The sequence below is a fragment of the Chlorocebus sabaeus genome, chromosome 5, assembly GCF_047675955.1.
Source record: "Chlorocebus sabaeus isolate Y175 chromosome 5, mChlSab1.0.hap1, whole genome shotgun sequence".
Classification (NCBI taxonomy): Eukaryota; Metazoa; Chordata; class Mammalia; order Primates; family Cercopithecidae; genus Chlorocebus; species Chlorocebus sabaeus.
Window position 1 is genome coordinate 19,207,893 of NC_132908.1, and position 26,353 is coordinate 19,234,245.

Sequence of the window (26,353 nt, forward strand, 5' to 3'; positions counted from 1 at the left end):
TTCAGCGCTTAATCAAAATCTGGTTTACTGGGGTATATATTATGTCTCTCTCTGTCCCCAGCTCCCGCTCTGATGTAAGCTCCATGAAAAGGTGAACCTTTTGCTTGTGTTCACCTGCGTACACTCAGTGCCTCAAACACTGGCTGGCACTTAGGAGTCAATAAATGTTGTTGAATTAATGAACTTTTTATTCAATGGTAAACTAGGTTCCAAATCAGTCAAAGTGAGAACAGTAGTCATTCTTCTGTTGTATTTTTGTGAAACATCTAAACACGCTGTTACTGGTCCAATCAAGGCATTAAATATTCTGTTTTGTAGGGCCCGAAAGCCCTGAACAGGACTTCCTAGCATCAGATCTTCCTAGCGCTGTGCATATCAAGCTCCGTTACAGAAGGACACGGCTTACGGGCACTTTCTAATCAAAGGACTCGGAAAATGTAGGCACTATCTCTTAAAGTTCTTCAGAAAACAGTTTCAGAGTCTACAAAAGATTTCCGAAGAATAAATCAACACCCAAAGGAAAATCGTAACATTTCACTCTGAAATCTGTCTGAGAGGCTAGAGGAGTGGTCCTTGATTTTTTTTTTTTTTTAAACCAAGAGCATATCAACAAAGGTAAACAAATTTACCTTCTTTGCTTCAAACAATCTTTTCGCATCCGTTATTGGTTTGTATCCGCCCTTAAACGAAAACTAAACAGATCACATTGTCTCATTTAGGACCCCCTATACACAAAGAATCAGCTACATAAAGATGAAAATCAGCACAAGCTGAATGTGTCACTGAAGATTTGTGTGTCACACACAAATGGAGAAAGAGATAAGAGAGCTATTGTCCAATTGTAGAAATAAAAAAGTAATATGGGGTTTTCTGTTCTCTAAAGTGCATCATGAAAAGGGGGTGGAGAGAAACACAGAAATCCAGAATTAGCCTAGCAAATCATTTTGGGAAGAGCTGACAACATGTAAATTCCTCACAAAGTATTTCGAGCAAGAGACCTTGATTCCTGGGCTATGATGCCATTCAGGATTCCTTGCAAAGGCTCTGGAATTCCAGTATTCATAAAAGAAAATGCTCATTATAATCGGAGCGTAGAACCCAGCGTAAGAGGTACTCCCAACGTGACAGCCTGTATGAAGTATTACAAAGCTTACAGTTAAGATCTGGGATAGAGGCTGAACACCAAATTCAAAAGAGGTAACCAAGGCACTAAGTGCCATAAAGGAGGAAAGGGAAAGGAAAAAAAAAAAAAACCCACGATTGCCACTCAGCCACAGAGAATTAAAGTGGAAACCAGAGGTGTGCATGGGGGAGGATGAGGGGTGAGAAGTGCGGGGCGGGGGGGAAGAACAAACAATACATTTGTCACCCCGTCCCACTTCCTATAGAGGATACAGGCAAAGCCTCCAGCCCCATAACCTCGGACACAGATGGTTATCGTTTATAGCAAAGGTGCACAGAAAGGCCTTCAGGTCTGAGCCCTTAATTCCAGGGCTGTAAATGATTAAAGAGAAGGATGGGGGTGGGGAGGGAAATGAGGGCGGAGGGAGCTGGGAGATTCACCCACCACCTCCCCCTAGGGCTCCTACCTCACAGCGCTCACCCAGGACAGAGCACCAGAGTCTGCACCCCCTCCAGGGCAGCTCCGACCCCATATCCCCAGGCCCTGGATTGAGGGGTGCTGGCGGTGGGGAGGCAGGGACAGTAGGTAAGTTTTCTGAGCCCTGCGGCTGACACGCCACAGGCTCCCCTCACAGCCTCTTCTTTCAGAGGGACCAGTACAGACAACGCGCTGACTTCCACTCCTCCCTTTCCACCCCCCTTTCTCGAAGGTACCCAACCCCCGCCCCTTCATCTCTCAATGCCCCCCCGCCTTTTCCTCAACTCCCCGCCTCCCCAAAACTCACAGCTGCTCCAGAGGTTCCTCCAGTCAAACCCTTTCTGGAAACGACGGCGGCCCGGCGGGTCCAAACCACCTACCATCCCCGCTCGCGTTTCCAGGCTCCCTACCCCCGCCGCCGCCGCCTCTTCTTCCACCACTGCCACCGCCTCCTCTTCATCTGCGGCCCACCGGCGGCGGCCGCCCCGAAGCCCCGCCCCCTCCATCGCCTCCTGCATCATCACTTCCGGTAACCCCGCCGGCCGCCAGCTCCAGGAGGGAGAATGGGAGAGGGGCGATGAGGGAACGAGTGGAAGATTGCGTCACGACGCACGTAAAGACGTACGAAGCCGTCGCCAAGTAAGGGCAAAGACCTAGCAACCCGGAGGGAGATGGGCTGGACCATTTTTTCCTTGTTTTAGGGGAATGGAGCGGGGAGGATACTGAAAGCGTAAAGGAAAAATAGGGAGAGGAGAAGCTCAGCTTATTGTTGGATGCGGCGGGAGATGGGTAGAGTCAGGTTCGGGGAGGCTGGAGACTCCCCCAGACCTGGAACTGGTGCTCCCACAGAGGTGGGCCCGGTGGTTTGGTCCGGCCTGGCCTACTGGACCCGCCTCTGCTCGGTCCGCCGCGGCTCTGCTGGGCTCCTGGCGCCGCCTCTTCCCAGCCTACCGCGGGCTGCGAGCTTCTGTGGGTGGGGGAAGGCAGGACTGACACAGAGTGAGTGTAGGGGATGGAGGCGCCGACTCCAGGCGCGGGAGACTGGCGGGGAAGGGGTTGGCTCCCCACGGGCAGGGATGGGTTGGAGGTTGGGCTGCGGCGTTGCCGGGAGACGGGCCTGTGTGACCCCAGCTTCGCAGGGGGCGGCTCGGTGTCATCGCCACCGGCCTCGGGGACCTGCCTCACGGAAGTGGCTCGCGCGTCCAAGAGGGGAGGCCTGGTGTGGGGACGCTCAGGTGCCGGCGTGGGGCCCCCTTGGCGGCTGTGAATCTTTTGGACCCCCGAATGTAAATGGGAGATGTAGAGTCCGCTCCGAGGGCGAGAGGTGTCTGGCTGAGGAAGGTTGACCCAAACCAGGTCCCGTACAGGAACGGAGACTCCCTAGGACCGTGAGAGCCAGTTTCATAATTCCCTTGCTCTTCAAACCTGAGAGCAGGGTGTTGCTCCGTTACCTTTCATTCATGTGCAGGAAAGAGTTAAGTAAATCAATAAAGAAGGTATCAGCAAGTGAGAAATGCCCCCCCAAAGACCGGATGAGGTGACAGAAGATGGGGGGAGGGCCCCTCGAAATCGGGTAAGGCCGTTCAAAGGAGGCCACGGTTTTGCAGGGATCCTAGACAATGGTTTTTCTGGTGGAGCCAATGAGAAGGATTTTTAGGTTGGAAACAGCCGGAAGGCCATGTGGCTGAAGCAGACAGAGCCAGGGCCGGAGTACTCTGTGATGTAGTCGGGCAAGTGGCATGACTGTAGCAGCACCTTTTAGCCCAAGGCAGGGGTTTGGCTATTGTGTACTTCAAGGGTTTTAAGAAGGGAAGTGACCTGACCTGATTTACATTTTTAAAAATCCGCTCTGCGTGCTGGATAGAGAAGGGTGGAAGTAGTTAGACCTGTTAGGAGACTATTGCACTGTACAACAAAGGAGAGGTGACAATAGTGTTGAAAGGGCCGGCCAGGCGCGGTGGCTCACGCCTATAATCCCAGTACTTTGGGAGGCCGAGGCGGCCGGATCACAAGGTCAGGAGATCGAGATCATCCTGGCCAGCATGGTGAAACCCTGTCTCTACTAAAATTACAAAAATTAGCCTGGCGTGGTGGCACACGCCTGTAATCCCAGCGACTCTGGAGGCTGAGACTGGAGAATCGCTTGAACACGGGAGGCGGAGGTTGCAGTGAGCCAAGATTGCGCCACTTCACTCCAGCCTGGGCAACAGAGTGAGACTCTGTCTTAAAAAAGAAAGAAAGAAGGAAAGAAAAGGCCCTCAGTCACAATGGAAATGGAGAGAATTCCATTCAGCGTATATTTGGGAGGTAGTGCTTGCAGGACTTGCTGGGGAATTGGATGTGAAGTGTGTAGGAGAGGGAGGAACCAAGGTTAACTCCCTACGGGAAAACAGTTTAGCGAGGAATATCGAAAGTTCTCTTTTGAACATACTAAGTTTGATAAGTCTATTAACAAGTCAAATGAAGTTGTCAAGAAGTTAGATATACAAGTCGGATGAAAAATCATAGTTGGAGATAATAAATAAGGAAGGCAGGGAAGAGCTCCCAGATCACCTAAGAAGAGGGTGTAAATAAAAGAGGAAGACCCCTAAATCCCTTGGGTTCTTACCATTTAGAGAGTACCCAGAGAAGGAGAAGCCAGCAAAGGCGACGACACAGACAAGACCTCAGAGATCAAATAGGAGGCCCCTTAATATCCTGGAATAATGTGACCCATCCCCGTCATCAGTGAGTCTCATCCACCCACTTGCCAGCTTCTACTGGCAGCAAGTAGAAGCTAAGTCCTGGCTCAAATCTCTTCCCTCCCTCCCTCTCCCAGCTGTCAGTGCTTTTGGACTTGTGCTCAGGTAATTTGTGTCCGTTATAGAAAACCTGACTTTTTCGATAAATTGTCTATTTATATGGCTGTCTCCCCCAGGGACTGTTCCTTCTTTGTGTCTTCCTGGCTCCTGGTACAGAGCCTTGTCCGTATGGTGGCTGTAGCTGGGCAGGAACACCGTGTTCATAAGGTATCAGCCCTACAATCCTGCAGCTTCTCACGAAAAGGGGCTTTTGTCCCTGCCGCTGCTGCCAAGCCCACCACAATTATGGTCAGTTCCACAATATAGTGTAAAGGGTATCAGAAGACGAATAAGAAGGCCTGGGTTTCAATCCTGGATCTGCTACTGGCCAGCTGAGTGGCCATGGATAAAGCTCTTCTCTCTGAGCTGAAGGGTTGGCCTAGATTTGAAGTTGCATACTGACAAGACAGATATTGCCTGCAAACATATTGTTCAGCCCACACAGTGATTTAAATTCTTTTTTAAATTTACTTGCCAACATTTAAAAATTGGACATCAAAATCCAGACTTTGGGCTTCATTTGAAAAATCCAACAATCTGACAACGCCAGCCTGAAGTTCCTAGAGGTTCCTACACAGCAACTGTCAGCCAGAGCTGAAGAGCTGCTTCCCCGTCTATGCAGCTCATGCTCAGGGTTTGCCAAAAAGGCCTCTCCTCTACCACTACCTGGCTGACCCCTGTGGGCATTTGATTTGCAATTCTTGGTCTAGGGATATGCTGTCCCTGTGTGGCCACTGACTATTTTAAAATCTTAAATTTTATTTAAAAATTCAGTCCCTGCAACACATATTTCAAGTGCCAGTAGCTACCTGTGACAGGTGTGTATCCTACTGGACAGAGCAGATAGAACATTTCCTTCACAGAAAGTTATCTTGGTGAGCACTGGACTGGAGGAACTCGAGGGTACTATGTAGGCTAGTCATTCTCCACATGTGAAACTCAAGGGACTTAGCCTAGTGAGGAGCTCTGGTGCCTCTGCAGATGGAAAAGTTGCGCATTCGATAGTTATTTGATGGTGGAGGAAGCTGTCCTGAAGGCGTGGACCCCTGCACAGAATGCGGTTATTTATCAGAGAGTTGGATCAAGAGTCTGGTGCTGGAAAGCCCCAAATGTATCTAATGTGGCATCCAAAGCTCTTTGGTCAGTTTCCTAATCCAGTTCCTCGGAAAACTGTCACAAAGCAAGAACTTAAGCCAGTGTCTTGTGTTCTCAGAATTCTCGATTTGATATGCAGGGTGAAAGATCCTGGCTGGCGAGTTACCAATGAATGAATGAATGGTTGATCTTTAGCATTGGCCTTCAATTCTAGCCCCTCCCCTACATCTCTTCCACTGCTTTCTACTACTAGTAACTGGTAATTGCTTTTCACCACTTCTGACTGACCCGTACCTTTTCTTTGCCTATTAAAATATGCTGATAAGGAAACATACTTCCATTTCTTTTGAATTGAGGGGCCCATAACTTTTCATTTAGAACTTCTATCCCTGATGGGGAAAATAGCTGTATATCTATTGGTTGTTATCTTGGGTACAGTAGCCTGATTGGAGTTCCCCCCTACAAATATAATCTTGTGTGTGCTCCAGTGCTGGTATGATATATTTAGAATGGGTGTGCTTGCCTCCAGTGATCTTGTTTGGGATAGACATTTTAGAAGTCTTTCAGACATTAGTATTTTGTTTTGGCCCTGCATTCTAAAAATTTCCCATATTACAGGGCCTAAACTAAATTATTTTCCCTTAGGTAAAATAAAAATACTATCCACCCTCTCCTCCCTGCCCCCTATTGCTGACAGACCGTATGCTTGTCATTTTCTGTGTAAAAAGATGCTGTTTCATAAAATAGCTGTGGTATGATTAAGTATACCACACAAGCATATCCTGAAGTTTGCAAAACAGTGTGTGGCATGTGTGGCATTACACTTCCCTTTTTGGATTCTAGTAACCAAAAACTGAATCTGAAACAGGAAATAAGTCTGTGGTTTGTGTGTGTGTGTGTGTGTGTGTGTGTATGGTTGATTGATGGAGGGGAGGATATGGTACCAGAAATGTATTGGAGAACAATTTCACTTAAAGGTTATCTGATTGGGGTAGGAATATGGGTGTACCAAAAAGGAGGGAGTATAACAGATCTAAGAGAAAAGTGCACTGAGGGATAAACAAGGAGTAAGAGATAAAGGAAGAAAAATAGGAAGGGAAGCCTGGTCATGCCTTTGGTGTTGGCACCTGCATTGTATTTCCAGTAATAAGTATGCACTGTGGTCTGAAGATAAGCGGTGCTTCCAACAGGGTTATTTACTCATACCAAAGAACAATAGGCCTTTGCTGTACAGGGATTATTAATGATCAGAGGGAAACAGCTTTAGGAAAATCCATTACTACCACAAAGCAGTAAATTCACCAACAGGCCACACATTTCTCTCCTCTGCAGCAAAGCTTAGCATAGATAAAAGAGGCCTCATTGTTCTTCCTCTGTTTCCTCCTATTCAGGTAACATTTGCCTTTGTTAACTGTCAGTGCTAAGTGATGTACATGGATTATTTCATGAATAATCCTTACGACTCTGAAACGGGTTCTGCTATTACCCCATTTTCCATTCTAAGAAACCAAGTCTCAGGCAGGTTAATAATTTGCCCAATGGGGTAAAATCAAGATTCAAACCAAGCTTTGTCCACCAAGAGCCCAAAATAAATGTTCATTTTTTTCGTATTATATCTGCTATTCCTTACAAATGGGACAGACATTCCCTACTCTGCTATACAGGGCAAGAACGTCTGGTTGCTTTGACATTGTCAAGAGCATTTCAATTCCGTAGAGGCTTTCCAAATGACAGTTTTAAGTCACAGTTTTCTAGATTGATTTTAATCCATGGTCATTGAGTATAGTGGACCTTATTCCCCAAAAGGATTTTGTTTTTCAGGAAAAAAAGTGTCAGAACCTAATTTTTCTATGTTTGGTTCTAAACTTCATGGAAATATTATAAAGTATTTCAGTCCAGTGAACAAACCCTAACCAGCCTTAAGAAAACTTAAGAGTGAGGGTTACATCATAGCTGTGTCTCTTAAACGCCGTTCTGGATGAGACTGATGAGGATTCCTCCCCAAATAACACTGAGTCTCCTGTTCTTTATCCTAACACACAATGCTCTTAAAAGCATCCTAGTAAGGGTTAATTAGTATTTAACCCTTCGATGCTCTGGGATCATCAGTTGGGAAGCTTGTTCAGATACCACCCTGTGTATCTCAGGATGAGACCCTGGGTTATTAATGACCATTCTGTGTGTGTAAATTTATTCTTCTAATAAATATTTGTCATGTTCCAACTATGTGCCAGCCTAGGCATGTAATGTGCAAGACAGTCCCTAATCTCTCCCTACTCCCCCACCTCCTATTCCCTGCAACACACACATGGTGGAAAAAGAAAGGTAAGTCATGCAAAATTATGATAGAGTAGGATGAACATTATGGTGGGTATGCTTGAGGTGCCAGGAGTGCACACAGCCGGGATACTGACCCAGCCCCAGTGTGAAAAGGGCACCCGTCCAGAAGTGATGGAAGTCAAAAGGTGGAAGCAGCAGATAGGCAAAGAAAGAATATTTCAGTTGTCTGAACTAGAGAGGCTTCCTGTGGCAAAAAGAAGGACATATCACATAACGAGCACAGAAGACCATGATTTCATTTGGGTGGAGTTCATGATTCCCCCTCCCTGCTAAAAAATCATAAAGTATTTGGGAGAGAAATTTGACTATACTACAGTCATTAGTTCTGACGAGGGAAAAAATTCCACCTAGGGGTAGGTCTTTCCTGAAATAAATGGAAAGGGGTGTTTAACTTCCTGGGGCTTGAAAATCAGGGTAAATTCCTCTTGCCTTTGTCCCTTTTCTTATTTGTACTGCAGCACATTTTCTTTAGAAGGCAAAGCCTCATGAGAGTCCAGCATTTGGAATTTGGACATTCCTGAGACCAGAGTCATACTTCTATAAATCTCATCTGGGGAAAGGGAATTTTCATCTCTGCTCTTAAACTCCTAAGTGTTCATGCTACAATGGTCTCTCCAAAGGCAGGGGAACCGTTCCAGAGGTGGGGAAAAAGGGCATAGTGGATGAGGCCCCTCATACCAGCAGATCTTCCCATAGTCCTGTAGAACTAGATCTAGACAGACCAAGTGTCTAGGCATGCCTTGTACAGTAAGTTCTTGGAACCTCCCCAGACCCTCTCACTACACGTTGGACAGTGAATGGCAGAGTGGGTGAGTGTTTGGTGTTTGGTTTTTGTTTTTGTTTTTGTTTTTTAGATTGATCACTGCCCATTATGAGTCCCTATTACTGACTCTAAAATGAAAACAGAAAAGCTTGTGGACAGTCAGGAAAATAATCATCCAGCTTTTTTGGCTCTTGACCCTGACTCCTGTCAACTAATTAGGGGCATTAGGCAAGATCTTGTTTCGCCATCTGTACAAGTGTTGGAATTGTAAGTAGTTATGATATACAGTAGTTTGATATCCAGTGTATTTAAAAAGATATAAATCAGGCCATATTACTCCAGCTTGCATAAAATTTACCAGTGTCTTTTGCCTTAAGACCAGAAACAAAGTGCCTTTCCAAGGCCTACACCCAACCTGTGCTGGATTCTGTGGACTTGTGGCCCCTTTCCCAAAGGCTCTTGTTGCGTTCATGTTCATCTTTTTTATTTTTATTTTTTGAGACAGAATCTGACTCTGTTGCCCAGGCTTGAGTGCAGTGGTGTGATCATAGCTCACTGCTGCCTTGATCTCCTGGGCTCAAGGGATCCTCCCGCCTCAGCCTCCCGAAGTGTTGGGCTTATAGGCATGAGCCACCATGCCTGGCTAATTTTTTTTATTTTTCAGTGGAGTTGGAGTGTCCCCGTGTTGCCCAGGCTGGTCTCAAACTCTTGGGTTCAAGCAGTCGTCCCACCTCAGCCTCCCAAAGTGCTGGGATTACAGGCATGAGCCACCATGCCCTGCCTCATGTTCATCTGTGAAGTTGATTCCCATCTCACAGCCTTTGCTGCTGTTGTTTGCCCTTCTTGCACTAGCTTCCCCTGATGTGAGTCCATTATTGGGTTCCATCACACCATTCAGGACTCAGCTCAAATGTCACTGACCACCCAGAAAATAACCCCCATCTCTGCTCATTTGTATCTTACTACTCCTCAGAGCACATATGACTATCTGAAATTCTTTTTCTTGTATATCATCTGCCTCTGCCACTAGAATATAACCTCAAGGAGGGTAGGGACCGTGGCTGCTTATTTATCACTGTATCCCCAGAAACTGCAGGTGTCTGGCACATGGCGGAGCTTCAATAAATGTTGAGTGAGTGGATGGATGGATGGGTCCTTGGAAGGGAAGAGTAAGGCCTACCAGGTAGTAGCACTGTAGTGAGCCCCTGCACTGGTGCCTTTTATGTCGGCTCCCACTGGAGTCGGAGGGGACAGGGTTGCCACAGGGAATGGAAAAGCAAAGCGGTGCAGCCATGTGGCCAGCCTGCTTAGAGCATGCTGGTGTGTAACTTAATTAAAAAGGGCAGTTGCAGGATAGGAACAGGGGCAGATGGCAAATGGGGAAGACTATTGCAATTCACATCAATGTGCAAAAAAATTGCTTCCTTTGCTGTTTGTGTAGAAAGAGACTAGAATTATTTAGTTCCCTTTGTCACAACTAGCTAAGCTCTTTAAAGCAATCAAGACATTCAACATTTATTGACATTGAACAGTCTATTTCATGATTAAAAGCATGGGCTCTGACTTCAGACCAGCTGAGTTTGCATCCTGGCCCTGCCTATTGTTAGCTGTGTGACCCTGGACAAGTTACTTAACCTCTGCTTCAGGTTCCTCCTTTGTAAAATGGGGATATTGGTAGTATTTGCATATATAGAGTACCTAGCAAATTATCTGGCACACAGTAAATGCAAAGCAAATGTAACTTTTAATATTTATATTACTGTAATGAACAAGATACAATCCCTGCCCTCCAGGAATTCAGACTCAGAGAAGAAAAAAACATAAAGTGAAAGAAATGCAGAACTATCTCCTGGCCATGATAGAAGCAAGGAAAAAGTTGCTTTGAAAAAGCTTAATAGCAAGTAGGTGTCTGTTTGATAGATGGGGTGGCTAGCAGAAAAGAGGCATTGTAAGCAGAAGAAGACTCAGCCGAGACACAGAAGTATGACATGACAAGGCACCTTAGAGCAGTAGCTCCCAAACTTCAGAGACAACATCACAGTTTTTGCTGTTTACCTATATTTTAAACCAGCTGAAAAAGTTTTGTAATTCATTTCTTTAAAGGAAGCTCTATATCACATACAATCTAAATCACTCAAAATTATGGGTTTGATGGGCTATTCTAATACACAGTTTGTATTGTGTATCTAAGATCACCTCCCCAACCAATCTTTGGGACACTTGCATTAGGGGACACATTTCTCAACTATGACCAGAGGCCAAAACATACTGGCAGCAACATCTGTCAGCCTTTTGTTAGTGGCACAGGCCTGCACATCGTAGAGGCTTGGAAATGATCCTCACCTCCACACGTGTATAACCCTGTGTTATAACAGACAGGGTGTGATTTTTAAAAAGACCAGCTTCTAGTGCCATTTCCTTCCAGGCACACCTCATATCTTCTGTCTGTCTTCATTCTGGGATTTGGGGGTTAGGGAGATGAAAAGGAGTAAAGAATTGCAAGAAATGTCCGTCTCAGAATAAAGATTATAGCAGGTTAACTTTTAAAAATCTACATGGATAGACTTCATGACCAGCTGAGACCACAGTTGAACTGTGGTCCTCTAAACTACTGAATAGTCCTGATGTATTACCCGTAGGAAAATGTATTGCCCGTAGGAAAAGCAGACCCTGTTGTATCAGATCAATCCCTGATACAGTGAAGAAGGAAAAGGGCTTCCTTAGTCTTGTATTAATTGTGAGAGATAATTGATAGTTATAGAGGAATAAATGTTGGTTTCAAGCCGTTAAATCCATATTCGGGAAAAGCTGGTTTTTCTAAATGAGTTGCTTTCTAGGAACAAAGACAAGAATAAAAAGGAAAAGAGCTTTTTAAACTTTTTTTAAAATATATGGCTGATTCTGTTTCCAGAATCACAAACTTTCTATAGCAGAGAATACTCCCAATTATTCAGCAAACATTTATTGAATACTGATTATGCACCTTTCTAGGTGCTGAGAATTCAGCAGTAAATAAGATAAATGTGATCATTGTCCCCCGTAAAGGTGACAGTCTACTGGGGGAAGACATTAACAAACCATTACTTAAGTGAGGAGTGCTATACAAGGAAGAATATTAGGACCTGTGAGAAGTTTCAACAGAGAGCCCCAACCCAATGGGTGTGGGGGAAGCAGGAGGATTTTCTGAGACATCCATATTTTCACTGGGAACTGCAGGATGAATAGGGTTGGTCAGATAAAAGGGAGGGGGTCAGGAGGAAGCCTTCTAGAAAGAAAACGGCATGGATATGTGCCCCTAAGGCAAGAAAGAACATGGTTCCCTCAAAGGCCTGAAACAAACGCAGCAAGAAAAGAACAAAAGAAGTGTTTTTCTTTTCTTGCCTTTTCTATCAAGACTTGGAAGGAAATGGTAGACTAGGTTTGTTAATGGTACACAGTGGTGAATACAGTTTTAGACCCTTCTCTCGGGAAATCTTTGGAACTTGGGTTTTCTGGGTCACCTGATGTTGCAGAGTGAGACATCACATAAATCCCTTTCAGGATTAGTTTTCAAAACACTTAAACATTAATTAAAGTGTTTTGAAAATAGTCCTATTAAGTACCAATTGTAAGCACTGCTCATTACCTTGAGGGTATTAACCTAATTGCAGGGCTTTTGTATCAGATTATGGTATATGATCAGTTAGAATTTGAAGCTGTGGTTCTTAGAGTCTTGGAAGGAAACCAACTAAAGTTAGATTTTAGAGAAGGTTGCTTCAGCCAGTTGTGGTGGCGCACGCCTGAGGTACCAGCTGTTCTGGAGGCTGAGGCGGGAGGCTCACTCGAGCCTGGGAGATCAAGGCTGCAGTGAGCCGTGATCATGCCACTGTACTCCAGCCTGGGTGACAGCGAGACCCTGCCTCAAACAAACAAACAAACAAACAAAAAAACCTTGCTGCTGTTTGAATATGCCTGACCTTCATCACTTTTCTCCAGTGTCTTGCAGTCAAGGAAGTTCCGTCTGTTAATGACAGGGAAGTGAAGCAATCATTAAGAGATGTTAGTTACAGACTCCCTGTACCTCACAGGAACTGACTCACGTATTTTCATATGAAACCATGGAGTTTTAGGGAGAGCCAGAAACTCAGAAACCTGTTTCCTTACCAGGAAAAATGTCATCATCTCATCTGGGTTTTTATTACAATAAACCGCAAAGCATGATGTTCTCTCTCTTGGTTTTTATGAATTCCTTGTAAGCATTTTTTCTGTGCAGCCTCATAGACTCAGAATTGGTATTGAATATAACTTTGGTCCTTTTAACATTTGAATTAGGTGAAGTAGTCTTTGAAGCTTTTCGTCATTTGGCTCATTCTTTACTTAAGAATAAACCTCAAAAAACGTCATCAGGGTCAGGGTAAGTGCTCACATTAGAAAGAGAAATTCTCTGTAAGGTGAATTCCTTGCAAGTACTTTGAATTTTGAGGTAAACATGCCCACTTCCAGCTCCACTCTGCATTCTTCGGCTGCTCAAATTCTCATAATTTCAGGACTACCCTAAAGCATATTATCTCCACCTCTTATGCCTTTCCCTCCGTAAGGTGAAAATGGATCATGTTCCCAAAAGCAGGCAGTTGAGCAGCTTACTTCCCGATCCCGATGAGCCTGTTAGAGGAAAACCCAGAACTCAGAATGAGGTGTCCAATTGCCTGGCCTTCTGCCCTCCTTGTCTTCCCACCCTGTCTTCTGGTTCAAGGCTGTACAATATTCATTGTTCTAATTCTGACTAATCAGAATCTTCCAGTAGTGGGACTTTTTTTTTTTTCTAGCTTCCCGAATATAGTTATGAAAATAGGGGAGTTGGGGGCTGAAATGTTTTGTTTTGTGTTTTCATTTTTATAGAGATAGGGTCTCTTTATATTGCCCAGGCTGGTCTCAAACTCCTGGCCTCAAATGATCCTTCCATCTCAGCCTTCCAAAGTACTGGGGTTATAGGAATGAGCCACTGGAGCCAGCCTGAGTTTTTAAATAAGTTGTTGGGGTTTGCTTGTTTGTTTTTGAGATGGGGTCTCACTCTGTCACCCAAGCTGGAGTGCAGGGGCTCAGTCTTGGCTCATAGTGCAATCTTAGCTCACTTCAGCCTCCCGGGCTCATACGATCCTCCCACCTAAGCCTCCCAAGTAGCTAGGCCTACAGGCACGTGCCATCACGCCTGGCCAATTTTTGTATTTTTTACAAAATGAATGTTTTGTAAAATACATGTTACCCAGGTAGGTCTCAAATTCCTGAGCTTAAGTGACCTGCCTGTCCTAGCCTCCCAAAGTGCTGGGATTACAGGCATGAGCCACTGCACATGACCTTAAATTTTTTTAAAAAGGAAACACCTAATATCCATCAGCAAAATAGATGGTACATTGGGATATCTTCATACAGCGGGCTGAATTGCAGCAGTGAGAATATATGAACTAGAGCCATGTGTAACAACATGGATGAATCTTATTGAATGTTATGGGCAAATAAATTGCAGAACTTACCTATAAACTTTTTAAACTTGCAGAGCAGGCAGGGTGCCGTGGCTCATGCCTGTAATCCCAGCACTTTGGGAGGTCGAAGCAGGTGGATCACCTGAGGTCAGGAGTTCGAGACCAGCCTGACCAACATGGTGAAACCCCATCTCTACTGAAAATACAAAATTAGCCAGGCATGATGGTGCGCCTCCCATCACGTAATTAGCGTAATTCCTGCTACTTGGGAGGCTGAGTCAGGAGAATCACTTGCACCCGGGAGGCGGAGGTTGCATTGAGCTGAGATTGCGCCACGCACTCCAGCCTGGGCAACAAGAGTGAAACTCTGTCTCAAAAACAGTAATAATAAATAAATAAATAAATCTTGCAAAACAATACTATAAATGTTACGTGTAAAGATATGCACGATAACAAAATCAGCATAGTGATTCCTTCTAGGAGAGAGGAAGGGGAATGTGATTTGGAAGGGGTACAGTGGGGGTTTCTACTATATAAATAATTTATTTTTTAAGGTCTGTTGTAACTATATGGCTATTATATTGGTCTCAATATCTTTTCTTTCCTTTTTTTTTTTTTTTTTTTTTTTTTTTTTGGGAGACAGAGTCACTGTTGCCCAGGCTGGAATACAGTGCATGATCTCGGCTCACTGCAACCTTCACCTCCCGGGTTCAGGTGATTCATGCCTTAGCCTCTCAAATAGCTGGGATTATAGGTGGTTGCTACCATGCCTGGCTAATTTTTGTATTTTTAGTAGAGACTGGGTTTCACCATGTTGCCCAGGATGGTCTTGAACTCCTTACCTCAAGTGATCCACCTGCCTCGGCCTCCCAAACTGCTGGGATTGCAGGCATGAGCCACTGTGCCTGACCTCTATATCTTTTTGTATCTGAAATATTTTGTAATAAGATTTTAAAGATACACCATCTTGGCTAACATGGTGAAACCCTGTCTCTACTAAAAATACAAAAAAATTAGCTGGGCATGGTGGCGGGCGCCTATAGTCCCAGCTGCTCGGGAGGCTGAGGCAGGAGAATGGTGTGAATCCGGGAGGCAGAGCTTGCGGTGAGCCGAGATATCGCGCCACTGCACTCCAGCCTGGGCGACAGAGTGAGACTCCGTCTCCAAAAAAAAAAAGAGAAATTAAAGATATTCGGAATTGTGCTTTTAAAAAATACAGTCAGCTTCATGGAATATACCTAGGTCAGTTCTCTCTGGGCCATGTCTTCTGAAATTAAAACTGATGTTTGAGACTAAAAACCCAGAGGGGCCTTGAGATCTTCAGTCATCAGAAAGTTTTTTGTTTTTGTTTTTGTTTTTGAGATGGAGTCTTGCCCTGTTGCCCAGGCTGGAATGCAGTGGTGGGATCTCAGCTCACTGCAAGCTCAGCCTCCTGGGTTCATGCCATTCTCCTGCCTCAGCCTCCTGAGTAGCTGGGACTACAGGCGCCTGCCACAATGCCTGGCTAATTTTTTGTATTTTTAGTAGAGACGGGGTTTCACCGTGTTAGCCAGGATGGTCTTGATCTCCTGACCTTGTGATTCACCTGCCTCGGCCTCCCAAAGTGCTGGGATTACAGGTATGAGCCGCCACGCCTGGCCAGTCATCAGAAAGATTTTTAATTATACTTATTGGACAAGAAAGTAGACCAATGATTTTGAGAAATATTTCCAAAAAGGTTGAGAGGTTGCAACCTGACAACCTCTGGGTGGAACTGGGCTTACAGACTCATTTTGTTTGGCCTGTACAGTCCTCACTCTTTTTTTTTTTTTCTTTTTGGAGACGGAGTCTCACTCTGTCGCCCAGGCTGGGGTGCAATGGCACAATCTTGGCTCACTGCAGCCTCTGCCTCTGGGGTTCAAGCGATTCTCCTGACTCAGCCTCCCAAGTAGCTGGGCCTACAGGCACACACTGCCACACCCGGCTAATATTTTTTTGTATTTTAGTAGAGACAGGGTTTCACCATGTTGCCCAGGCTGATCTCGAACTCCTGAGGTCACCCAATCCACCTGCCTCAGCTTTCCAGAGTGCTAGGATCACAGGCGTGAGCCACCATGCCTGGCCTCACATTTTCAAAAATAATGACTTACTGTGTTTTTTTTGAGATGTCATATTTTAAAAATCTGAATTGCCACCTATTTTTAAGCTATCAGGAAATCTGGCATTCCTAGGGACTTCTTTCTACATGGCAGATGCTGGCTGGAGCTGAATAGCAACTGTTCCCTTTCAAGGGGGCAGTTCCTGTCCAGGTGGCCACTGTCCCCATTCAGCAGGTCCTCTCATTTATATTACCTGCCAGGCTGCAGAGGCACTTGAGTTTGTAACCAGTGGATTAAATTCCATTTCTCACTTAACAAGAATATTCAGTTATCCAAAACATGCCTTCTCTTAGGCATTCAGGTGAGTCATATAATTTTACTGGACTGGCTTAAAGAATAATAACTGTGAGTTTTGGTTTTGCCGTGTTCATAAATGTGACCACCATGGCAAACTGTGTGGTTGAGCAACCCTTAACCTCGGGATGAGTTGCAAAGCCAGTTGAGAGATACGGTGTTTCTATTACATGGTTTCAGCAATGCTACCCAACAGATTTGCTGAGAAAGAGCAACTGTTTCTAGACCCATTAAAGGTCTTGATTAAAAAGCTGTACATCTGCCTGGCTGCCTCCTGTCAAGTTGCATTTTTATGCAAATTTTCCCTCTTCTATTTCGGTGGGTCTGAAGATGACAACGGCAACACGACAAGAAGTCCTTGGCCTCTACCGCAGCATTTTCAGGCTTGCGAGGAAATGGCAGGCGACATCAGGACAGATGGAAGACACCATCAAAGAAAAACAGTACATACTAAATGAAGCCAGAATGCTGTTCCGGAAAAACAAAAATGTAAGTAGGCCCCACTTGGAGGTTGCGCGGGGAGAATTGTTCCTTATGATACATGTTTATTTCTTGTCGGTCCTTAATTGAAAGGGCTGAGCCGCACAGTCACAGTGGCACAACGTGGGGCAGGAAGGGGCCAGTGCACAGCTTGGCTAGCTTGCCTGACCACTGGGAAGCCTGTGTTTCTTTCTTCACTTGTTCCAGGTCTCAAGCCAGCCAGTAAGTGGCTCAGTGTCCTCAGAAGACCCCATGAGCCAGGTGACATGAGTCAGGCCAATGAGTTTTCAGAGGAGGAGCCAGTCCTCACACTGTACCCGTTGCTGGCCACTCCCGTAAGAGGTGTACAGGAAAGTGGTTTGGTTTTGTTTTTTTTTCAATTCATAAACTATTCAAAGCCTCTAAATATAAACCCATTTAGAAGGAAGAGAATAGGATTAAGACACAGGGTTCCCTTCATAACAGCTTTGAACTCAAGCCTCTTTGGCTAGCAGAGTGAGGTTGCCCTTTGGGACCACGGAACTGGGTAAAATAGTATCTCCATTAGCTGATTTACGGGAACTGCACATGCAGACAGCAGGGAGCCAGATTGGACCCGCCCCTAGGAACCCTAAAACATTAGCTGTCAGCTCTGGGGAAGACCGCCTGGCACTAAGCATGGAAGAGGCTTTCACGCCTGACTTCTCTTCCGCCTTCTCACTGATCTAATGGATTCAGCGCTGTCACTGCTCCCCTCATGAAACCTCCTAACAGTCTACTCTAACCACTTTTCCCTTCCTGACCTCTGACTGTCTCTGTTCGGCCCTGGCATCACACACCTTCCTGCCAGCTACAGGGGTCCTCTGAAGGTCGGCCCTCTGTGCTGAGCCTGTGCAACATGCAGCCACCTTGTGATTTAAGCCGTCACATCTGAATCCCCGGCTTGGCTGCTGCCTGCCCTCACCACAGTTTAATGGTCCAAAGCAGAATCATCTTTCTACAGGAGTGCCTCCCCTTCCCCACTGGTCCATTGGTGTCACAGCTCCTGTCACCACTTTGCAACTCTTTGTTCTCATTCCTCAACAAATACTTGATTGCCCACTGTGTGCCAAACACAAGACTAGATGTTGAGGACAAACATAAGCCAAACCAAGACAGAGCTGTCAAACTTTTATTCCTTTAATTGAAAGTGGATTACCATGATTTGACTATTTTGGAATTTCAAAAGCCCTTTGTTCCCCTTACTAAAGTTAGATGGAGTTAGATGGAAAGACATATAAAATTACAGTTGAGAAAGTCCACGAAGGCTGGGCATGGTGGCTCACGCCTGTAATCCTACCACTTTGGGAGGCCAAGGCTGGAGGATCGGTTGAGCCCAGGAGTTTGAGACCAACCTGGGCAACATAGCAAGTCCCTGTCTCTTAAAAAAGAAAAAAGAAAAGCATTACCAAAGAAACTCTCCTAATCTGCAGCAACTTCCCCTTCTCTGAATCCCTGATGGCCCTAGCTTTTCAAGGCTGACTTTCTTAGGAAGTTTCTCTCTACCCTTCTGACCTTCCTCCAAACCCAGCTTCCCCAAGCTTTTTCTGCTCTTAGCATAGACCATGCTTGCCAAACCAGAGTATATGTACCCCATGGAGTCCCTAAACAATCCTCTGAGGAATGGAAATAAAATACAACTGCTATTTCTGTTTATTCCTTCATCTTTCTAAAAAGTCTGTCTGGTACATAGTTACAATGAACTTGTTAGTACATATCTATAATTTATAAATTAATACATTTATAAATTAATATAAATACAAATATGGGGGCTATGGGCTCAGAAATTTTTTAATGAAAAGAGTAGGTGATCAGCCAGGTGTGGTGGCTCACGCCTGTAAGCCTTACACTTTGGGAGGCTGAGGCCAGAGGATCATTTGAGGTCAGAAGTTCAAGGCCAGCCTGGCCAACGTGGTGAAACCCTGTCTACTGAAAATACAAAAATTAGCTGGGTGTGGTTGCGCACGCCTGTAATCCCAGCTACTCAGGAGGCTGAGCCACAAGAATTACTTGAATCCAGGAGGCGGAGGTTACAGTGAGCCAAGATCACGCCACTGCACCCCAGCCTGGACAACAGAGCAAGACTGTCTCCAAAAAAAAACAAAAAAAGAGTAGATGATCAAAAGGCTTGGAGATCTCTAAATAGTTGTTTATATTCTCCTTTTTCTTCTTTATTTTATTTATGTTGGCATGGTTTTCCCAACCAGATCATCAGTTCCTTGAACATATAGACAAGGTCTTGTACTTTTCTAGTCTATCCCAAGGGACCTCCTTGTGGTTGTCACTAAATGAATGAGCAGCTGTAAATACTTTGATTTAACTGACCTCCTCCAGGAAATCTTCCTCAGTTTCTCTGCTTCCCCCTCAACCCCATGCTGGCTGCCTGTTCTGAATTCCTATAGCTGTCCGTAGCAGTCACTGCATCCATTGATTATATACCACTGTGCCTTTTCTGTAGCTTTAGGTATCAGAGTTGTTCTGCCCAAGTAATAACTTTGATAGTTGAAGGCACTGTCCAGCCTGCGGTGTTGGGGATATCATAGTACATGCCCAATAAACCTTTGCACGCTCACTCACCTGAAGACTACTCAAGACTTTTCGGTTTTCAGTTATTGCAATAACCCTTCCTTTGCCTAGGCTTGGATTGGCTCAAGCGGGGTGAGCCAGAGGGAGGTGTATGTGCCACTGACGGTACATGAGATTATTTGGGAGTGGGTGGAAGAGGTACATGGGTTTTTAATTTTAAGATATGTACTTGCTTTAGCATGTGTTATAAAGGAAAGAGAATATTAGATCACAGTTTCACAAATACTGTTACTTAAGAGAGAGTCCATTTAATGAAAAATTCTAACATTAGTATGTATGTGGATATGGCAGAATCATGCAGCCAGCCTGTGAATGACTGAATTTGGAGTACTCTAGCCCAAGCTTGTTCAGATGGACAGCTGAAGCCCCAGAAGCCCCAACCCCCTTAACTATATGTTTGTCAAGCGCTTTTTCTTTCTTCCTAGTCCCTCATGCAGACATAAGGAGTTTCTTGTAACTTTGATTGCTCTAAGAGTTTAATAATCCAAAGGTATCCCATGAACTGCTGTGAATCTCAGTGGGCAAACGGGAACATGGAACTCTTTTCCAACACAGACAGCAAATCAGTGACTTCTGAGAAGCACAGAGGTCAGAAAGTTGGGCCTCTGCCACAAGGGACTCACAGCTGTGGTTCTCTGCATTGCTGTTCCTGGAACTCTTCTCTGCTCTGTTCCATAGGACAGGAACGCCCTTGAAATTTCCAAGCCCCATGGACCCAGACTTTGCTGTGTGGGTGTCATCTGGTGGTGATGCAATCCTAGCTCTGCTTTGAAGTCCGCTTGCAAACTCCCAGCAGAACCACGTCTTGATTCATTTTCCTTCCTCAGAATGAAAGAGTTTCTCCCCTTTTCCTACTTGGCTGTTTTTCAGAATGAACTTTTTATTCCTTTAATTGAAAGTGGATTACCATGATTTGACTGTTTTGGAATTTCAAAAGCCCTTTCTTCCCCTTACTAATGAGCCAAGGCAGTTGACAGTTTAAGAGGTATAGATCATTCTCCAGTGTCCTACTCTAGGGGTTTCAGGACAGCACTTGCGGAAACCATCGGGTTACTTTAAAGTTTAATCAACATGAGGGGGGTGTGAAGAAGCACTCTCAGTCAGTGTCGGTGGGAATATAATTTATGGATTGTTGGTAGGAATGTAAATTGTTGCAAACTCTAGAGAGTAATCTGGGAATATCTGTGAGATTTAAAAATGCATGTGTCTATGGCCTTTGTCCTAGCAGTCCTCTCTTTCTAGGAATTTATCTTTTAGATACCTATGCATGTAAGCAAAGTAATTTTAGAGGGATCCATAGCAGAATCATTTATAATAGCAAAAAATTGGAAATAACTTAAGTATCCATGGGTAGGAGATTGGTTAAATTATAATAAAGCCTTCTGTTGGAATTTTGTATAGCTGTTAAAAAGAAGGGGGCAGCTTTATAGATGGAATATAGAAGGAACTTCAAGTTATGTTAATGAAAAAGCAAGGTTCAGAACAAAGGGAGCTATTGTTTGTGTGAGAAAAATAATCAGCTTCTATATACATGTGCATTTTCACATATACATAGAATACCCCTGCAAGAACACACAAGAAACTGCTAATTGTTGTCTCTGAGATGAAGAACTGGAAGAGAGGAGTAAGAGGGAAGTGTAGTTTTTATGTTATATCCTTTTGTATTGTTTATTTTTACCTTCTTTACTGATTTTAAAAGTTTATCGTAAGCTTTAATATTAAATTGCTTTTGATTTTCCAAATTAGCACCATTTAATTTACTGGCTAGTGAACTGAAAAAGTGTGAGAAAATGTATACCTATACTCTGTGTACCATTAGAAATATCCTATCAGCCTCATTTCTTTTTCCCTTTAAACAGCTCACAGACACAGACCTAATTAAACAATGTATAGATGAATGCACAGCCAGGATTGAAATTGGACTGCATTACAAGATTCCTTATCCAAGGCCAGTAAGTGTGACTCCTGGTTAACAGGTGGTGGGTACTTACCCTCATCGACCCGGTTATTTCCAAGAATGTGTTACAAGAGGGCAGGTGCTTGCTGAGAAGCCCAGAGCTGCTGTGAGAGGCGTGTTGGAAATAAGCTATCGTTGCACGCTGCCAGCCCATCACAACAAAGTAAAATGTCAGTGAATGCCTGACGTATCCTACTTATACAGCTTTCCACGTGTGGAAGGGAAAACCAGCTCACACTGTAGAGCTTTTCTCTTTTCACTTTCATCTTTTTTATGGAAATGTGTTTTTTGTAGGTAGGTTGTTACTAAAAGAATAAAGTTCAAACATGAAAGGAATGCATAAAGTAGAAAGTAAAAATGGTCAAAAATTCTCATCCAGGCTAGGTGCTGTGGCTCATGCCTGTAATCCTAGCAGTTTGGGAGGCCAAAGCGGGAGGATCACTTGAGGTTAGGAGTTCGAGACCAGCCTGAGCAACACAGTGAGACCCCATTGCTACACAAAATTCAAAAATTAGCCGGGCATAGTGACACACTCCTGTATTCCCAGCTGCTTGGGGGACTGAGGTGAGAGAATTGCTTCAGCCCAGGAGGTTGAGGCTGCAGTGACCCATGATCACACCACTGCACTCCAGCCTGGGTGACAGAGCAAGACCCTGTCTCAAAAAATAAATAAATAAAACTTAAATTTATAGAAATAAATTTAAAATAAAAAATAAAATTATATAAATAAATTTAATATATTCAGAATGTCAAGAAACAAATAATTTTCAAATTTATATGAATTTAAAATAACAAATGTGTACAAATTTTTTCTTCCTCAAATTCTTTCATACCATAAATTTAAAACAATAATTTAATTTAAAATAAGTTTTATTTATTCATTTATTTATCTGTGGAGACTGAGTCTTGCTCCATCACCCAGGCTGGGTACAGTGGTGTAGTCATGGCCCACTGCAGTCTTGACCTCCCGGGCTGAAGCGATTCTCCCACCTCACTTCCCCAAGTAGCTGGGACTACAAGCATGTGCCACCACTAATGTTTTAATTTGTTGTAGAAATGGGGGTCTCACTACGTTGCCCAGGCTGGTCTTGAACTCCTAGACTCAAGCAATCCTCCCGCCTCAGCCTCCCTAAGCTCTGGGATAACAGGCATGAGCCACTGGGCCTGGCCAAAATTCTTTTTTGTTTGTTTGTTTTTTGGAGACAGAGTCTTACTTTGTCGCCCAGGCTGGAGTGCCGCATGATTTCTGCTCACTGCAGCCTCTGCCTTCCCAGTTTGAGTGATTCTCATGCCTCAACCTCTCGAATAGGTGGAACTACAGTCATGCGCCACCACACCCAGCTAATTTTTTGTGTTTTAATAGAAACAGGGTTTCACCATGTTGCCCAGGCTGATCTTGAACTCCTAAGCTTAGGCAGTCTGCCCACCGTGGCCTCCAAAGTGCTAAGATGACAGGCATGAGCCACTGCACCCAGCCCAAAATTCTTAAAAAAAAAAAAAAACTCATTGTGTAGAGGGTGACCACTTTAACTGTTAAATGGAAAATTGCCAGTATTCAACTCTTTTAGCTACAAAAACAGCAATTTTATATTGTAGTGGGTCAACCTAGTTTGGTAGTACACCCTTTTAGTCTTTTTTTCTATATTCATGTACCTATATATTTTTTTACATATGTAGGATTCTGGATATGTTTTATTGCTTACTTATTTTACTTCATGTCTTCCACACATCTTTGTATGTAGCTCTCCTTCAATTTTTTTTTTTTTTTTTTTTTTTTTTTTTTTTTTTTGAGACAGAGTCGCACTCTGTCACCTAGTCTGGAGTGCAGTGGCACAATCTTGGCTCACTGCAGCCTCCTGGGTTCAAGGGATTCGCCTGCCTCAGCCTCCTGAGTAGCTGGGATTACAGATTACAGGTGCACCACCACAGCCAGCTAATTTTTGTATTTTTAGTAGTAACAGGATTTCACTATGTTGGCCAGGCTGGTCTCGAACTCCTGGCCTCAAGTGGTCCGCCTGCCTTGGCCTCCCAAAGTGCTGGGATTATAGGCGTGAGTCACCGCACCCAGCCCAATCTTTTTTAAATGATTGCATTGTATGCTATTGTAAGACTGTGCCATTGTATTAGGGTTCTTCAAAGAAACAGAACCAGTAGAATGAAGATATGTAGATATAGAGACAGCTAGATGTATATGTGAAGAGATTCATTATGAGGAATTGACTCTCTATATATCTAGACAGAGATATATCTAGATATGCCTGAAAGGACTTTTTTTTTTTTTTTTTTTTTTGAGACTGAGTCTCGCACTGTCACCCGGGCTGGAGTGCAGTGGCACGATCTCAGCTCACTACAACCTCCACCTCCCGGGTTCAAGCGGTTCTCCTGCCTCACCCTCCCAAGTAGCTGGGATTACAGGCCCCCACCACCATGCCCAGCTAATTTTGTGTACTTTTAGTAGATACAGGGTTTCACTATGTTGGCCAGGTTGGTTTCAAACTCCTGACTTCGTGATCCACCTGCCTCGGCTTCCCAAAGTGCTGGGATTACAGGCGTGAGCCACTGTGCCCGGCCGAAAGGAGATTTATTATAAGGAATTGGTGCATGTGATTATAGAGGCTGAGAAGTCCTAGCATTTGCCATCTTCAAGCTGGAGACCCAGAAGAAAGCTGGTGGTATTACTCAGTTTGAGTCCACACGCCTGAGAACCCAAGGGGCCCATGGTAGAAATCCTGAGTCTGAGGCCCAGAGAAGATGAGGTGTCCCAGCTCAAACAGGCAGGAAGCAAAAGGAGCTGCTTCCCCTTCTTCTGCCTCTTTGTTCTGTTCAGGCCTTCCATGGTTTGCATGATGCCCATTCACATTGGGGAGGGCCATCTGCTTTACTGAGTCCACTGATTCAAATGCTAATCTCATCCAGAAACACCCTCACAGATACACCTAGAAATGATGTTTAATCTGAGCACTCATTGCCCATCAGATTGACACAAAAAATTAAGCATCCTAGGCCAGGCACTGTGGCTCATGCCTGTAATCCCAGCACTATGGGAGGCCAAGGCAGGTGGATCACTTGAGGTCAGGAATTCAAGTCCAGCCCGACCAGCATGACAAAACCCCATATCTATTAAAAATACAAAAATTAGCCGGGCGTGGTGGCGAGCACCTGTAATCTCAGCTAATAGGAAGGCTGAGGCACAAGAATCACTTGAACCTGGGAGGTGGAGGTTGCAGTGAGCTGAGATCATGCCACTGCACTCCAGCCTGGGTGACAGAGTGAAACAGTGTCTGAAAAAGAAAAAAAGAAAGAAACAAAGAAGGAAAAATTAACCATCCCAGCCATAATTTAACCAACCCCTCTATTGGTAGGCATTTAGTTTGATCCCAGTTTTCCACTATGCACAGAACATCTTTGTATACACACACTTTTCTCCCCTTCTTTGGATTCTCAACTTGCTCTGTGATCCATGCTTGTTTTTTCTCCTCTATGTAGGCAATATAGCAAAGAGCACAGGCTGTGGAATCTGACAGATCTGGGTTCAAATCCTGGCTTCCCTTCTTAATGTATAACCTTAAGCAAGTTATTTAACTTCTCTGAGGTTTCATTTCCTCATCTGTAAATATTAGAATAATAATCTCTTATGAGGTTATTGTAGGATTAATGTGTGTAAAGAAATGAATCAATGTAGATGTAGCACTTAGCAGAGGATATGGTACTTTCTGAGTAGATCCTTAGTGAATACGAGCTGCTGCAATGATTATGAGTATGATTCTTCATATTATTGTTCTTATTATTCAGATTCATCTGCCTCCAATGGGCCTTACCCCACTCCGAGGCCGGGGACTTCGAAGCCAAGAGAAACTGAGGAAACTTTCCAAACCAGTATATCTCAGATCTCATGATGAAGTTTCCTAATCTAGAGGAAAGTTTATTTCTGCAAATGATGAGCCAACTTGTTCTTGAATGTAAACCAGATGGCAAAACACTTCTTGATTAGGGGCAAAAATTCAAATGTCTTCTTAAAACCTCCACAATTGATTCTCACCCATGATGTGCAGTTCGGCATCCCTAGAGTTTCTCAGCGTCTTTCTTCCTGAGTGGATGGCATTATCCATAGAGGTCATGGACCTTACATCCTCACTGCAGTCACCTTTGGAAACAAGACTAAGGCCTGTACAAGGGAGGTGGAAGGGTGCAAGAGCTGTTGATGGGAATTCCATTCACCACACACGCCAGCTGATGCAAAGAAATTTGCCAGTCACTGGAAGTTACTGTGGCTACTGTAAAACTATGTGCCACTCTCAGAATATTCTTAGGCTTTTTATTTTTTTAAGCTATAGATTTGCTTAGAAGTGAGGTTTTTGTGTGTGTGCTTTTTTGTTGTCTTTTGACCCTTCCAGTTTCCAGATAAACTTATCTTAAAAAGTTTGGTTTTTCATGGAAATTTTATGAGATTTCTGCCTTAACTAAATGCATATATTCCTTATCTTAAAGCCTGTCACTACTTAAGATGCACTTATAGGATCTGAAAAGCTCACTTTAAACTCATACTGCATTCTTTACGAGTATTTTACATTAACATAACTGAAAAGTACAAGGCCCAAGCTGGCTTTCAAATTATGTTTAAACAGAAATGGGACAAATAGACTTGAAAATAGAACGGATTTATTCTACCCCTGCAAGGGTAGACTCAGGTGAGAGTCCCTTGGTGAGTCATTTGTACATCAGTGTCTTTTCTTCTTACCTCCGAAGAAGATGGGCATCACCAATAAAGACAAAGCACTATCAA

General features: G+C 44.2%; 2 protein-coding genes across 8 annotated transcripts in view; one reads left to right on the forward strand and one right to left on the reverse strand.

The window, feature by feature from the left end:
* DCUN1D3 (defective in cullin neddylation 1 domain containing 3) overlaps positions 1 to 2,080 on the reverse strand; it is a 45,611-nt gene extending 43,531 nt beyond the window's left edge. For 2 of the 4 annotated variants that reach the window (XM_007987490.3, XM_037989779.2), the window contains exon 1: positions 1,908 to 2,080. The gene's annotated coding sequence lies outside the window, so the exon portion shown is untranslated. Of the gene's footprint in view, positions 1 to 1,589; positions 1,678 to 1,907 lie in introns of those variants that run through there. The other 2 variants (XM_037989781.2, XM_037989780.2) reach the window with 2 other exon arrangements.
* Positions 1,643 to 26,353, forward strand: LYRM1 (LYR motif containing 1). Of its 4 annotated transcripts, XM_007987460.3 has the most exons (5): positions 1,643 to 1,708; positions 2,002 to 2,239; positions 16,860 to 17,018; positions 21,473 to 21,565; positions 25,363 to 26,353. In XM_007987460.3, exons 3-5 carry the CDS (start codon positions 16,860 to 16,862, stop codon positions 25,477 to 25,479), a joined length of 369 nt encoding a protein of 122 aa, XP_007985651.1. In that variant the 5' UTR covers positions 1,643 to 1,708; positions 2,002 to 2,239; the 3' UTR covers positions 25,480 to 26,353. The 4 variants fall into 4 exon arrangements, with proteins under 4 accessions (XP_007985651.1, XP_007985639.1, XP_007985617.1 ...); XM_007987448.3 differs by lacking the exons at positions 1,643 to 1,708; positions 2,002 to 2,239 and adding an exon at positions 2,470 to 2,599; XM_007987426.3 differs by lacking the exons at positions 1,643 to 1,708; positions 2,002 to 2,239 and adding an exon at positions 2,681 to 3,173.

Bases quoted from the DNA above. Each gene is read 5' to 3' on its own strand.
- LYRM1 (XM_007987426.3), top strand. From the start codon at position 3,114: ATGCCCCCCCAAAGACCGGATGAGGTGACAGAAGATGGGGGGAGGGCC. The intron at 3,174-16,859 runs GTAAGGCCGTTC...GTGGGTCTGAAG, and splicing joins GGAGGGCCCCTCGAAATCGG to ATGACAACGGCAACACGACA. The intron at 21,566-25,362 runs GTAAGTGTGACT...CTTATTATTCAG, and splicing joins AGATTCCTTATCCAAGGCCA to ATTCATCTGCCTCCAATGGG.